Source organism: Pituophis catenifer, unplaced genomic scaffold (assembly GCF_029215685.1).
Source record: "Pituophis catenifer annectens isolate HBS135680 unplaced genomic scaffold, rPitCat1.0.hap2 SCAF_1, whole genome shotgun sequence".
Taxonomy (NCBI): domain Eukaryota; kingdom Metazoa; phylum Chordata; class Lepidosauria; order Squamata; family Colubridae; genus Pituophis; species Pituophis catenifer.
Window position 1 is genome coordinate 344,203,714 of NW_027256881.1, and position 16,286 is coordinate 344,219,999.

The following is a 16,286-nucleotide window of genomic DNA, read 5'->3' on the forward strand; positions in this document are numbered from 1 at the left end:
CTCGCACTTACGACCAGTCCTTGCACTTACGACCCGACTCATTTGTTTGCTTTTAACACTGATCAGCTGTAGGGCGGCCCTTTGAAGTCCTGCGGCAAGAGTTTAAACAGTTTTTTTTCCCTCTAGTCATCAGCTGGGACTCAGGAGGCAGCAATAGATTGGGGGTGGGACCAAATAAAAGGTAAGAATAATGTGGGGGGGTGGGGGGGGGAGAACCGATTCAGTGACGTCATATCGTCACCGCTACCGGCTTGGCCGAACCGGACCGAACCGGGAGGAACCCACCACTGGGAAGGATACTATATAATCTCTATTCCCTCCCCAATCCAGGGGAAGGTTACTGCAAAAATCCCCATTTCCTCCCGATCAGCTGGGACTCGGGAGGCAGAGAATAGATGGGGGTGGAGCCAGTCAGAATTTTTACTACCGGTTCGCCAAACTACTCAAAATTTCCGCTACCAGTTCTGCAGAACTGGTCAGAACCTGCTGAAAACCCACTTCTGATGCCCTCCTTTCACCAGTCACCACTGTTTCCCCTTCTTTAGCGACCCTGGCCCTAGCAATGCTTCCTCCCCCACCACCGCCTCTTTGTTCGGGCTGCTTGCCTTCCGTGGCGGCTGGTCCAGAGTCCAGAAGACAAGCTGACTGCAGTTTTCGGCAGCCCACAGTCAGCCACCACTGCTGGAAAGTGGCTGGCAAAGAAGCCTCTTTGACAGCCGCTATGCAGCTGTGGCAGCTGGCCGCAGGCTGCCGAAGAGTACCGGAGGTCGCGGAAAAAGCTGCTGCCGTCACCGCCATGTTCTTCGCGCCTGCGCATCCCATTGGACTTGCAAGGCAATGGGATGTGCGGGCACAAAAAACATGGCGGCGATGAACATAGTGGGCTAGGCGAATGAGCGGCAATCGGGGGACCGGTTCGGGGGCGTGACCGGCTGGCCATCGCTACCGGTTCGGCGACCTTGGCCAAATTTCCACCAACGGTTTGCGCAAACCGGCTGAATACCACCTCTGGGCCAAACCCAAATCCTGCAGCCGTTCTTCCTATTTTAGTCTCCAGGCCTTTAATCTTATTTGCTCTTCTTTGCACTTTTTACAAAGCCTCAACATCGTTTGTTCAAAGTTACAGGGACATTGAAAAAAAAAATGACTTACGACTGGTCCTCGCACTTATGACCATTACGACATCCCCATGGCCACAAATCTGGGTGCTTGGCAACCAACATGTATTTATGATCGTTGCAGCGTCCTGAGGTCACCTTATCGCCATCTGCGAGCTTCTGACAAGCAAACTCAATGGGGAAAACCAGATTCATTTTAACAACTGCCTAATTCACTTCGACCCTCCCACCCCTAATCTCTTCCGGCTTTGGGGTAGGACGTTAGAGCAATGCAGATTCATCAATATCCTCTCCTGCGTGAGCTGCACTGGCTCCCGGTGGTCTTCCGGGTGCACTTCAAGGTATTGGTTACCACCTTTAGAGCGTTCCATGGCTTAGGACCTGGTTATTTACGGGACCGCCTACTACCACAAACAGCCTCCCACCGTCCGGTACGCTCTCACAGAGAGGGGCTCCTCCGGGTGCCGTTGGCCAAACATTGCCGACTGGCGGCCCCCAGGGGGAGGGCCTTCTCTGTGGGGGCACCCACTATCTGGAACGAGCTCCCCCGGAGATACAGAGGATCCCGGATCTGTGCACTTTCCGCCGTGCTCTTAAGACTCTCCTATTCCAGCAAGCCGGCCTGGCCTAATTTTCTCCCCTGTCTTTTTAATTTTTTAAACTGAAATTTTAATTTGTTTTAAATTATGGGGTTTTTAATTGTCTTGGGCTAAATTATTGAATTTGGTTTTAAATTTTTTCTAACTTTTGTATTTATGTATTTTATTCTGTGCCTGTTCACTGCCCTGAGTCCTTCGGGAGTAGGGCGGTATATAAATTTAATAAAACAAGCAAACAAACAAACAAACAATATCCGAGTTGCCATTTTTTGTGGCATATGCTGGCTAGGGGAATTCTGGGAGTTGAAGTCCACACACCTCTTCAAGTCGCCAAGGTTGGGACGCCCTGCATTAAGGCAATCAAACTTATAAATTAAATAAAGTAACGAATCAAGCCAAATATTAATTCCAAAACAAAACACCGCTGCCCAGAAATGCAGGAAAACTACCTCTTGGCTGCCCTCTAGTGCTCACCAGGGTGTTTACGGCCCAGACCCAGATCTGCAGCAGTGGTGGGATCCTCCGGTTCGGTGATCGCGCGATTTGCACCCGCACGCGCGGTTTGGAGAAATCTTCACTTCCTGGTTTCTTCGGAGGAGTAACACAGCTGATTCGAGCGGCAATCCGCTCAACCGCGCGAATCAGCTGAGAAGATGAAGGTAGGAAAATAGCACGGGGCAGGTGAGCCCATTTGATTGTCGGGACGAACCGGTTCGCTCCCAGCTGATCGTTGGAGCTACTGGTTCGCCTGAACCTGTCTGAACTGGTAGAATTCCACCCCTGATCTGCAGGAAAGATTCCACTTATATTTTCTTAAATTTTATTTTATTATTTTATTTTAATACCGCCTTCCTCCTCCTGTTTTCCCCACAACAGCAATTCTATGAGGTGGGTTGGGTTGAGAGAGAGAGGGAATGGCCCAAAGTCACCCAGGAGATTTTCATGCCTAAGGCGGGATGAGAATTTAAGGAGGGACTAGAACTCACTATCTCCTGGTGATTGGCCCAAAGTCACCCAGCCATCTTTCATGACTAAGGCGGGACTAGAACTCACCGTCTCCTGGTGATTGGCCCAAAGTCACCCAGCCATCTTTCATGACTAAGGCGGGACTAGAACTCACCGTCTCCTGGTGATTGGCCCAAAGTCACCCAGCCATCTTTCATGACTAAGGCGGGACTAGAACTCACCATCTCCTGGTGATTGGCCCAAAGTCACCCAGCCATCTTTCATGACTAAGGCGCGACTAGAACTCACAGTCTCCTGGTGATTGGCCCAAAGTTACCCAGCCATCTTTCATGACTAAGGCGGGACTAGAACTCACTGTCTCCTGGTGATTGGCCCAAAGCCACCCAGCCATCTTTCATGCCTTAGGCGGGACTAGAACTCACTGTCTCCTGGTGATTGGCCCAAAGTCATCCAGCCATCTTTCATGCCTAAGGCAGAGGCAGATGTTCTCATCCTCATGATTGGCTTTATAAAATTTGGTAACATCAATCAATCAGAATAGAGCTGTAAGGGATCTAAGGGGTCTTCTAGTCCAGCCCTCGGCTCAAGCACTAGACCCTAAACCATTTAAGACCAGTGGCTTGTCCAGTCTTAAAAACCTCCAGTGATGAAACACCCACGACTTCTGGAGGCTAGAAGTTGCCCTGGTTAATTGTCCTCACTGTTAGGAAGTTTCTCTTTAATTCCAGGTTGCTTCTCTCCTTGATTAGTTTCCATCTGTTGCTTCTTGTCCTGCCCTCAGGTGCTTTGGAGAATAAGTTGACCCCCTCTTCTTTGTGGCAGCCCCTCAAATACTACTATTGTTGTGACCTAGGCTTCCTGAGTCATTAAAACACACGAGTAGCCCCAAAAACCTCTTTTATTGCAACAGCTGGGAATTACGTTCATTCACAGCTGAGTCCCAATTAATTGCAAAAAGTCCTTCGGGATAATCACCCACCTTTATCTCCCTTGACACGCTGCCAAAGACCTACTTGGCGAAGCCACACGGATTCCAGAATCAAACAGGGATCAGAATTAACAACGTTGCTTTCCTGCAAAGGGCCCACGTGCCTTTGCTCCTCTTTTAAGCCTTATGGGAGGGACCAATCATCTCCAGGCCTTACTCCCGAGTTGTCCCTTTTGTTTTAACTGTTTGTGCCTTCTGGCAGCTCTGTGCAAGCACGCACTAGGAACAGGCTCCTCCTGTTCCTCTGCCTCTCTGATATCCGATTCTGGATGCTGCGGAGTCTGCGCATTGCTCCCAGATGGCCCTGGCCCCATCTCTGCCTCCGACGCAGAGCCCTCATCCGGGCCTTCCCCAGACTCCAGGACTGATCCATGGTCCTCCCCAGCCTCCTCACTGTCCGACTCCGCTGCCAGCTCCGCCAGGCTACTGGCGGACCACAACAATTATCACCATCATGATTTATATAAAAGCACAGGAAGCTTTTCATTCCAGAGGCAAAGAGGCGCTTTAATTTTAATTTTTGTTATCTCCAGGCTGCCATGATGCAAGGCGTTTAATCTAGCAGCTCCGTAGACCATCAACCTTCTCTTGCGTCATTCGAGACGTCACAAACTAACCTGAGTTCACACAACGGGGAACCCCGTCCCTGTTTAAAAAAATGGAGCCAAACCGTTCACACTACCAGCCAAACCAAGTTAAGAAATCAATTCATGATTTATGAGGGTTATGAGCGCAGGGGTTTTTCAAGTAAAAATTGGACAACCCTTTGCCTAGGATCAGGGGTGGGTTCTAAATTTTTTTACTACCGGTTCTGTGGGCGTGGCTTATTTTGTGGGTGTGGCTTGGAGGTCATGTGACTAGGTGGGCATGGCTAGCTGGTCAGAGTCATTTCTGGAATGTCCTCGCACTTACGACCCCACTCATTTGTTTGCTTTTAACACTGATCAGCTGTAGGACGGCCCTTTGAAGCCCCGCAAGAGTTTAAACAGTTTTTTTCCCTCTAGTCATCAGCTGGGACTCAGGAGGCAGCAATAGATTGGGGGTGGGACCAAATAAAAGGTAAGAGTAACATACGTGGGTGGGGGGGAGAACCGGTTCAGTGACGACATATCGTCACCGCTACCGGCTCGGCCGAACCGGACTGAACCGGGAATAACCCACCACTGCCTAGGATGGTATATAAGGACTCCTGCTTTGAATAGGGGTTGGACCAGTGGTGAAATGTTCCTGGTTTGGACCGGATCGACCGATCCGGTAGCGATGGAGGCGGGTGGTTCGGAGAACCGGTAGCAAAAAATCCCTGCGCCCCCCCCCCCTCATGCCCAGCTGAGCCGCGCGATCATCAGAGGCTGTTTTTTTTACTTTTAAAAGCATTTTTTCTACAACCTCTTCGGCCGAAAAAAATGCTTTTAAAAGTTAAAAAAAAAGCCTCTGATGATTGCACGGCACAGTTGGGATTGTCAGAGGCTTTTAAAAGCATTTTTTCTACAACCTCTTCAGCCGAAGAGGCTGTAGGATTAAAATATGGTTTTAAAAGCCTCTGGCGATCCCAGCTGAGTTGCCTGATCATCAGAGGCTTCTAAAAGCATTTTTTTCTGCAACCTCTTAAGGTTGTAGAAAAAATGCTTTTAAAAGTTAAAAAAAAAAAAGTTGGCCACGCCCACCCAGTCACATTACCCCCTCCCCACCAAGCCACGCCCACAGAACCGGTAGTAACAAATTTTAGATTTCACCCCTGGATTGGACTAGATGATAATAGCCTGACTAGGTGGCTCAGTGGCTAAGACACTGAGCTTGTCGATCAGAAAGGTCGGCAGTTCGGCGGTTCAAATCCCCAGTACAGGTCTCCTGCGTGAGCAGGGGGTTGGACTAGATCACCTCTAAGGTCCCTTCCAACTCTGTTACCGTTAGAAGACCTCCAAAGCAGGGATGAAATCCAGCAGGTTCTAACAGTTTCTGGAGAACCGGTAGCGGATATTTTGAGTAGTTCGGAGAACCAGCAAATACCACCTCTGGCTGGCCCCAGAGTGGGGTGGGAATGGGGATTTTGTAGTATCCTTCCCTTGGAGAGGAGAGGGAATGGAGATTTTGCAATATCCTTCACTCAGGAGGGGAGGGAATGGGGATTTTGCAGTATCCTTCACTCAGGAGGGGAGGGAATGGAGATTTTGCAGTATCCTTCCCCAACAAGCCACGCCCACAGAACCGGTAGGGAAAAATTTTGGATTTCACCCCTGCTCCAAAGTCCCTTCCCATTCTATGGTCCTATGATTCTATAAACTCTCCATTAAATAAAAGACCTGTGTTTTGCCAGACCAAAAGTCATAATAGAAAAAAATAATAATAACATAGATTAAACAAACAGAAAGTGCAGAGAAAGAGCAACTAAGACGATTAAAGGCCTGGAGACTAAAACGTACGAAGAACGAATTGGGTTTGGCTAGTCTAGAGAAAGGAAGGACCAGGGGTGACATGATAGCAGTCTTCCAATATTTGGGGGGCTGCCCCAAAGAAGAGGGAGTCAAGCTATTCTCCAAAGCACCTGAAGGCAGGACAAGAAGCAAAGGATGGAAACTAATCAAGGAGAGAAGCAACCTGGAACTAAGGAGAAATTTCCTAACAGCGAAGACAATTGGGATGACTTGCTTCCAAGAAGTTGTGTGAGTGCTTCATCCCTGGAAGTTTTTAAGAAGAGGCTGGACAGTTCCTTGTCTGTATAGGATCTCCTGTTTGAGCAGGGGGCAGGACTAGATGACCTCCAAGGTCCCTTCCAGCAGCTCTATCCTAATTCTGATTCAAACCAAGTTTGGGATCCTGACATTGGGTATGTGTTAGCCAGAAAGGAGACAAACCCAGATATACTGTTAAAGCTTCAATTTAAAAAAAAAAATAATGGTTTGGGCTCAACATGCCAAATCCTTTGTTCACTCTTGCAGGGGTTTTTTTCCCCCTTACTCTTTCTCTCTCTTCCCCCCTCCCCTTCTCCCCCCCTTCTCTCTCTCTCTCTCTCTCTTCTCACTCTCTCTGCTTGACTACATTTCCCAACATCCCTCTGCAGCTGCGCAGACAGGAAAGCTTGTGAGTTCAACAGCTTCCAACAGCTTTGTTAATTCCAGAGAAGGGAGGGGAGAGGAGGGGGGGTGAGGAATTAGTAGGCAGGCCCTTTCTTCCTTCCCAAACGCCCGCCCAGGAGCTCCTGGAGGGGGTCAGAAGCTTTGGGAATCCTCCACCACCACCCCAACCCGGAAGCTCGCTCCCTTTCCAGGCCAGCTCTGGAAGATGGAAGACCAAAAGGTAAGGATGCTTTAAGGCAGGGATGCAGCAGTTGCTGGACCAGGAGGGTATCGGATGGCAGGGCTAATGGATCCAAGCTGTCCCCATAGGGAGGAAGAGGGAGGTGTCTGTCTGGGCTTGTCTGTCTGTCTGTCTGGGTCGGTCCCTGAGCGTCCTGCAGCCAGGACTGCTCTGCAGCTGGTTCTCCACCCATCTCCAGCCTGGACTCTCCATCTCTGCTTTGTCATTGCTGGACTTGTGTTTTTAGAACCGCCGTCCAACCGGCAAGGGAGGGGGAGGGTTGGGGGAGGAGAAAGGCCGAGGAGCATGGGTTTCCCTGCTCTCTTTGCAAAGGGTCGTTCGAGAGGATGCCTATTTTGGGAGGGAAGGGTGCATTTGGAGGGTTAGGGTTAGACTGGGAGACCTTCCTGCACCCTCCGGAAAATTAAATTAAGATCCTAGTCCTCGTGGTTTTTGAAGAAGGTTTTGGTTGAAAGCAGAATAAGCCAACCTGAGATGGGGTTGTGTTTTTCCCTGGGTGGATGGGATTGCTGAGGTTCTGGAAGGAAAGGTGGGGTCGGGGTCTTAAGTCCTCCACCCCACCCGCAGCCACACCTTGGAAGGTTAACCTAGCTCTTCGATCGGATTGCAGCAGCCGGTGATGACCTCTCCCCACAAATTTAAAAGGAAACTCCTTTCATGCAGAAATTCTGTTGAACAGGGATACAGATTAACAGAGTTGGAAGGGACCTTGGAGGTCATCTAGTCCAACCCCACGCCCCGCCCAAGCATGAAGACCCTACACCATTTCTGACAGATGGCAGTCCACTCTTCTCTTGAAAGCCTCCAGTGATGAAGCTCCCACAACTTCCAAAGGCAATTTTTGTTCCATGGGTTGATTGTTCTCACTGTTAGAAAATTCCACTTTATTTCTAGGTTGAATCTCTCCTTGGTCAGTTTCCATCCGTTATTCCTTGTCTGGCCTTCAGGTGCTTTGGAGAATAGCTTGCCCACCCCCCTCCTCTCTGTGGCAGCCCCTCAAATATTGGAAGATGCTATCCTGTCTCCCCTGGTCCTTCTCTTCACTAGACTATCCATGCCCAGTTCCTGAAACCGTTCATCTTATGTTTTAACCTCCTGTCCCATCATCCTGGTTGCTCTTCTCTGCACTCTTTCCAGAGTCTCAACCTCTTTTTTATAGTGTGGTGACCAAAACTGGATGCAGTACTCTAGGTGTGGTCTTACTAGGGCTTTATAGAGGGGTATTAGTGCCTCCCTTGATCTTGATTGTATTCCTCTCTTAATGCAATTTAGGATTGCATTGGCTTTTTTGGCTGCCGCTGCACAGGGCTAGCTCATATTTAACTGGTTGTCCACTAAGACTCCAAGATCCCTCTCTTGGAGCCTTGAGCTCCAAGGGAGTGGCTTGAGCCGCTACATTTCTAAATGCAAGCATGGAATTTTAAAAATCTTGCAGGTTTCTGCTCTTAAACCTCATCCAGTAGTCCGACATAGTCCAGGTAAGAACCGAGCTGTTCTGGAAAGACTCAGAAAGAGAAACCCTTTAGTGAAATAACTGGTTTGTAGTCCCTATTTTTTCAGCCTTGCTTGAAACGCTGGAAAAAAGCTTCGGCTAGCCCTGCCTCAGCACGGCCTATTCTTCTTTCCATCCGTGCTATGATTAAAGCCATGAGGACTAGAATCTTAATGTTGTTTTTTGGGGGGGGGGCAGGATGCAGACGGTTCTGACGCGGTATGTAGGAAGATGTCTTTCTCAGATTCTGCACAATTGGTTGGTATGGATAGTCTTCTGTCAAGTCAGCTCACAATGCCCATCATTGCCACGGTCTGGGAGTGATTGGAACTGTAGTCCTTTGGAGCTGGGAGGGACCAATTCTTTTCTTCGAAGGTGTTTTCATGAGGGAAAACACTACAGGAGCCTAAGGAAAATTCCTTCCCTTCCCTTTCCCCCCTTCCCTTCCCTTCCCTTCCCCTCCCCCTTTCTCTTTCCTTTCCTTTCCCTTCCCTTCCCCTCCCCCTCCCCCTTTCTCTTTCCTTTCCTCTCCCTTCCTTTCCCTTCCCTTCCCTCCCCTCCCCTCCCCCTTTCCAATCCTTTCCTTCACTCTTTCCTTTCCTCACCTTCACTTTCCTTCACTTCCCCTTCCCCTTTCTCTTTCCTTTCCCTTCCCTCTCCTCCCTTTCCTTTTCTTTCTTTTCTTTTCCTTCCCGTCCCCTCCCTCTTTCCCTTCCCTTCCCTTCCCTTCCCTTCCCCTCCCATCCCCTCTCCCTTTCCTTTCCTTTCCTTCACTCTTTCCTTTCCTTACCTTCCTTTTCCTTCACTTCCCCTTCCCCTTTCTCTTTCCTTTCCCTTTCCTTCCCTCCCTTTCCTTTCCTTTTCTTCCCTTCTCCTCCCCTCCCTCTTTCCCTTCCCTTCCCTTCCCCTCCCCCGTTTCCCTTTCCTTCCCTTTCCTTCACTCTTTCCTTCCTTTCCCTTCCCTTTTCTATTTCTCTTCTCTTCTGTTCTATATTCTCTTCCCTTCTCTTCCCTTCCCTTCCCTTGTCTTCCCTTCCCTTCTCTTCCCTTCTCTTCCCTTCCCTTCCCTTCCCTTCCCTTCCATTTCTATTTTCACTTCTCTTCTGTCTATGTCTACGTCTTTCCTTTCCTTACCTTACCTTAGCCAAAACTGATATGGACTCTGAATTTTGGAAAACAGCAGAGCAAGAAAGAGGAAATATCTTTCTCTTTCCTTTCTCTTTCCTTTTCCTTCCCTTCCTCCCCTCCCCTCCCCCCTTTCCCTTCCCTTTCCTTTCCTTCAGTTTCCTTCACTTCCCCTTTCTCTTTCCTTTCCTTCCCCTCCCTCTTTCCCTTTCCTTTCCTTCCCTTCCTTTCCTTCCCCTCCCCCCATCCCCTTCCTTTTCCTTTCCTTCAGTTTCCTTCACTTCCCCTTCCCCTTTCTCTTTCCTTTCCCTCCCTCTTTCCCTTTCCTTTCCTTCCCTTCCTTTCCTTCCCCTCCCCCTTCCCCTTCCCTTTCCTTTCCTTCAGTTTCCTTCACTTCCCCTTCCCCTTTCTCTTTCCTTTCCCTCCCCTCCCCTTCCTTTTCTTTCCCTTTCCTTTCCTTTCCTTCCCTTCCCTTCCTTTCCTTCCCCTTCCCTTTCCTTTCCTTCAGTTTCCTTCACTTCCCCCTCCCCTCCCCCTTTCCCTTCCCTTCCCTTCCCTTCCCTTCCTTTCTTTTCCTTTCCTTCCCCTCCGCTCCCCTCCCCCTTTCCCTTTCTCTTCCTTTCCCTTCCCTTCCCTTTCCTTTCCTTCACTCTTTCCGTTCCTTACCTCACCTTAGCCAAAACTGATATGGACTCTGAATTTTGGAAAACAGCAAAGCAGGAAAGAGGAAATCCAAATTGAGTGAACTAAGTGATCTGGGATAATCATTATCTTTCAGCCTGTCCTACCTCACAGGGATGTTGTGTTAAGGTTAAAAGGCCAAAAAAAAGCCCGTGTGAGGCTGCTAAGCTCTCAGAGGAAATATGGCATTTGATAGTCTTAAAAACTAGAGATAAATTCTTGAGATGAGAAAGATTGGCCGTTCTCAATTCCTGAAGTGCAAAGTGGCAGGAAATTTTTAAAAAAATATAAAATGAGACCCAGTGTTGCAGATGCAAATTATGCGCAGAGGAGAAGAAAAAGCACTCTGCACGCTGTCAGAGACATTCTTCCCCAGACTTAACAATTGTTGATAAGAATGACAAAAAAGTCTGGGTAGAGATAGCGAGTGTGGCAGTACGAGGAGACAGCAGAAGAGAAGGAAAATCACAAAATACAAGATCTGCAAATAGAAATAGAATGGCTCCCCGCCGAAAAAGCCAATGCAGACCTCGGGTGCATTGTCAGAGAGATCGAATCAAGATCACTTGGAGTGTTGGAATTGCTGGAGGGAAGCAACCTAGAACTAAGGAGAAAATTCCTGACAGTGAGAACAATTAACCAGTGGAACTGCTTGCCACCAAAAGTTGTGAATGTTCCAACATTGGAAGTTTTAAAGAAGATGTTGGATAACCATTTGTCTGAAGTGGGTATAGGGTTTCCTGCCTAAGCAGGGGGTTGGACTAGAAGACCTCCAAGGTCCCTTCCAACTCTGTTATTCTATTCTATTCTATTCTATTCTATTCTATTCTATTCTATTCTATTCTATTCTATTCTATTCTATTCTATTCTATTCTATTCTCTTCCATTCCATTCCATCCCCGATCCCCCCTATCCTATCCTATCCTACCCTACCCTACCCTGCCCTGCCCTGCCCTGCCCTGCCCTGTCCTGTCCTGTCCTGTCCTGTCCTGTCCTGTCCTGTCCTGTCCTGTCCTGTCCTGCCCTGTCCTGTCCTGTCCTGCCCTGTCCTGTCCTACCCTATCCTACCCTACCCTACCCTGTCCTGTCCTGTCCTGTCCTGTCCTGTCCTGTCCTGCCCTGCCCTGCCCTGCCCTGTCCTGTCCTACCCTATCCTACCCTACCCTACCCTACCCTATCCTATCCTACCCTACCCTACCCTATCCTACTCTACCCTACTCTACTCTACCCAATCCTACCCTATCCTATCCCTTCCTTTCCACACCATTCAGTCAGAGCTGAAGAAGCTTCTTGGATGGGAAGCGAAACATCTTCAGAGAAAAAAACAGAAAGTCCAGTTGCCTCCTGAAAAAAAGCACCTTTGGGACAGCCATGCCCTGGATGACTGAGAATCTCCATAGACATATAGACACATAGACATATAGACATATAGACTCCATAGAATATTCTGACTTTGCAAAACAACCACCACAACCAAAAAAAAAAAAAAAAAAAAACCCTCCCTACCCAGAACTGCCTATATACTCAGATGCTACCTGAATAGCTCTTAAGTCCTTGGTTACGGCTTGAACTGTTCAGTTTTTACCAGTCCCAGGCTAAGAATCAAAGATTAAATATAATAATAATAATAATAATAATAATAATAATAATAATAATAATAATAATAATAATGCTACTCGGAACATCATACATCTTAAGAAGGTACTTGGTTGATACCAGTGGTGGGTTGCTACCGGTTTGTCCCGGTTCGGGCAAATCAGTAACAGCGGCAGCGGGAGGCTCCGCCCACCCACCCGGACATTATCAAATACAATCTGTGCATCGCAGACATGGTGCTTGCGTGAGTGAAGCGAACGTGTGTGCGTCAGCGAAGCAGTAGCAAAGGTACGTGAGACCGACCTCTGGTTGCAGGGGTGAAATCCAGCAGGTTCTGACAGGTTCTGAAGAACTGGTAGCGGAAATTTTGAGCAGTTCGGAGAACCGGTAGCGGAAATTTTGAGCAGTTCGGAGAACCGGTAGCGGAAATTTTGAGCAGTTCGGAGAACCGGCAAATACCACCTCTGGCTGGCCCCAGAGTGGAGTGGGAATGGAGATTTTGCAGTATCCTTCCCCTGCCATGCCCACCAAGCCACGCCCACCAAGCCACACCACGCCCACCAAGCAACGCCCACCAAGCCACACCACGCCCACCAAGCAACGCCCACAGAACCAGTAGTAAACAAATTTGGATTTCACCACTGGCTGGTTGATACCTAGGATGCTAATAATAATAATAATAGGGATCTGCTCGCATAATCCGCCGATACATCACGCAGTCCTAAACGCTTGGGAAGTTTTCGACTAGTGATTTGGGATACGAAATCCAGCATGGTCATCTCGTTTGCTGTGTATACTGTCATAAGAGCCTTGGTGGTGCAGCGGACTAAAGTGCTTGTTAAGTAGCACTTAGCTGCCAGCTGCCTGCAATTACTGCAAGTTCAAATCTCACCAGGCTCAAGGTTGACTCAGCCTTCCATCCTTCCGAGGTAGGTAAAATGAGGACCCGGTTTGTGGGGGCAATAAGCTGACTTTGTATAAAAAAAGAACACCGCTTGGGGGGGGGCGAAAGCCCTACTAAGCAGGTATATACAAAAGTACGAAGACTCTTGCTTAACGCATTGTAAGTCGCCCTGAGTCTCCGGAGAAGGGCGGCATATAAATCGAACCAATAAATAAATAAATAAATAAATAAATAAATAAATAAATAAATAAATAAATAAATAAATAAATAAATCATTGTGTGTGTGTGTATATATACAAATACACGTGCATGCATACATACACACACGTTTTCCTGAAACAACAATCCTGTGAGGTAGGTTGGGGGCTGGGGAATTCTGGGAGTTGAAGTCTTCAAGTTGTCAAGGTTGAGAGGCCCTGAGGTAAAGAGAAACCATTCTAGATTTCCTCCCCCGCCCCCCCTTATTATTATTATTATTATTATTTATAATGGATTCAGCCCAACTCCCAGTGAATCGGTGCAGTTTACTAGTGTTAAAACATTTAACGATTTAAAAAAAACCTGACAAAACTCGCAAATCAGGCTCAGTTGTTGAATCTTGAAAGGTTTGGAAAGCGAAGAATCTAAACAAACTTTATGACAATCTTACCATATCAAGAAATAAGAAAGCATCTGAGACAATGTTGCCGAAATTATCTAGTTTAGCCTGTCTGTGGCAAAGGCAACATAATATTGAACAGACATTCATTGAAATTGTACCAATAAATGAATATAATGAGTTCTGGAAACAGTAGAATATATATACTAGTAGATAGATAATAGAATTTACTGTAATCACAAGCAAATTAAAGTTAGAAGGTAGAAGTCTATGATGTGGTAACCTAACTATTATTATTATTATTATTATTATTATTATTATTAGTTAATCTTTAGTGAGATTCACAGCCTTTGAGGCTGGTTAATAGCTCAGCAGCTCGAGTCCTAACCAAGGACTTATTATTATTATTATTATTATTATTATTATTATTAACAACAATATATAAAAATATATTGAAATTTATAATTTTAGGGGATTGGGAATATAATGCCAGGATTGATTAAATTTGATTAATGATAGGTCTTATTGGTGTTTTTAAACAATGGGGATATTGGATTTATGGTGGAATATTGAATAATTACTAAAATATTAAAATACTAGTGATTTAATAGGGGATAACAGACATACTGCAACTGCATGAAGAAATGTTATTGAAGCTTATAAGTACAATGTGCAGGTTAAGGTCAAACGTTGGAAGACTAGGCATAAATATAAAGTATTTAAATATATTTTAAATAAAAATTTAAATATAGTTTAAAAAATCTAGCTGGCCAGTGTTGGTCAACAAGAACAGCGACAGCTTTAAATCATTTGTGGAAATTTAATCCTGTGCTTTATGTTATATTTTTGAAAGTGACTCCCTGCAAATTAAATAGACAATGGATGAGATTCTAAAGGTTAGACAGCAGATTATATTTACCCATGGAGTAGGGCTGTATTATTATCATTATTATCTTTCTCATCTTTCCTATTGCCTTCTCCTCTTGGTATTTTATGATTATATTACTTTGTTGTTTGTATGTACATAGAGAGTTTATGCACCAGAGACAAATTCCTTGTGTGTCCAATCACACTTGGCCAATAAAGAATTCTATTCTATTCTATTCTATTCTATTCTATTCTATTCTATTCTATTCTATTCTATTCTATTCTATTCTATTCTATTCTATTCTATTCTATTCTATTCTATTCTATCCTGCCCTGCCCTGCCCTGCCCTACCCTACCCTACCCTACCCTACCCTACCCTACCCTACCCTACCCTACTCTACTCTACTCTACTCTACTCTATTCCATTTTCTATTTTCTATTGTCTATTGTCTATTTCTCTTCTGGTCTATATTCCCTTCCCTTCCCTTCCCTTCCCTTCCCTTCCCTTTCCTACTTTCTATTTTCTATCTCTCTTCTCTTCTCTTCTCTTCTCTTCTCTTCTCTTCTCTTCTCTTCTCTTCTCTTCCCTTCCCTTCCCTTCCCTTCCCTTTCTATCTTCTATTTCTCTTCTCTTCTCTTCTCTTCTCTTCTCTTCTCTTCTCTTCTCTTCTCTTCTCTTCTCTTCTCTTCTCCTCTCTTCTCTTCCCTTTTCTACTTTTTATTTCTCTTCTCTTCTTTCTCTTCTCTTCTCTTCTCTTCTCTTCTCTTCTCTTCTCTTCTCTTCTCTTCTCTTCTCTTCTCTTCCCTTCCTTTTTTCTATTTTCTATTTCTCTTCTCTTCTGTTCTATATTCTCTTCCCTTTCCCTTCCTTCCATTTCTATTTTCTATTATTTTCTATTTCTTTTCCCTTCCCTTCCCTTCCCTTCCTTTTTCTATTTCTCTTCTCTTCTCTTCTCTTCTCTTCTCTTCTCTTCTCTTCTCTTCTCTTCTCTTCTCTTCTCTTCTCTTCTCTTCTCTATTCTCTTCCCTTCTCTTCTCTTCCTTCCCCTTCCCTTACTTTTTCTATTTTCTATTTCTCTTCTCTTCTGTTCTATATTCTCTTCCCTTCTCTTCCTCTTCTCTTCCCTTCCCTCCCCTCCCCTCCCCTTCCTTTTTCTATTTTCTATTTCTCTTCTCTTCTGTTTTATATTCTCTTCCCTTCTCTTCCCTTCCCTTCTCTTCTGTTCTCTTCTGTCTTCTGTCTTCATCTAGGTCTACTTCTTCTTCTATTCTTAAACTGGCCAGAGCCACTCAGGTGAGATGAGCAATGCTTTTCTAGGCTGGCAGATCAAAGCAGTAAATGCAGCCCAGTAATAAAACATAGGATCGCACTGGGTCACCCCGCAACGTTGAACATGAACTGAATACGGAAAAACAAGGACATCAGCCCGGCAATCAAATGTAGTTAGTCCGCTATAATGCGTTCCCCGTAGCTACCTTTGGTTATGAAAGTTGGACCTTAAAAAAAGAAAGCAAGAGAGGAAAAAATTAGAGCTGTTTGAGCTGTAGTGCCGGAGAGGTTTCTTCCATGTTGCTTAAACAGCAAAGCCCTGGAGCGCATAACACCAGACATGTCACTGGAAGACAAAAATCACAAAACTGCATCTCACTTATTTTGGACATGTCATGTGGGAAAATTCACCGGGGAAAGCAATTATGTCGGGAAGAGTTAGCAGCAAAAGGAAACCAGGCCGTCAAAGAACACGTTGGCTGGACACCATCAAAGCTGACCCCAGCCAGAGCATAGAACATAGAACAATAGAGTTCGAAGGGACCTCGGAGGTCTTCTAGTCCAACGCGCTGCTCGAGGGGGAGTGTTCTGCCCCAGCTACGGACCCCAAAGAACGCTGCACACTCTATACCATTTCATACAAATGGTTGTCCAGTCTCTTTTTGAAAGCCTCCAGTGATGGAGTACCCACAACTTCTGGTGGCAAGTTGTTCCACTGGTTAATTGTTCTCGTTGTTACCGTGTTTCCCCAAAAATAAGACCCTGT

At 46.2% G+C, this 16,286-nt stretch overlaps 1 protein-coding gene across 1 annotated transcript in view; it reads left to right on the top strand.

The window, feature by feature from the left end:
• The first annotated feature begins 1,387 nt into the window (after nt 1–1,387).
• FSD1 (fibronectin type III and SPRY domain containing 1) overlaps nt 1,388–16,286 on the top strand; it is a 34,639-nt gene continuing 19,740 nt past the window's right edge. The window contains exon 1 of the mRNA XM_070936696.1: nt 1,388–1,459. Coding sequence (XP_070792797.1) covers nt 1,388–1,459 — 72 coding nt within the window. The remainder of the gene's footprint in view (nt 1,460–16,286) is intronic.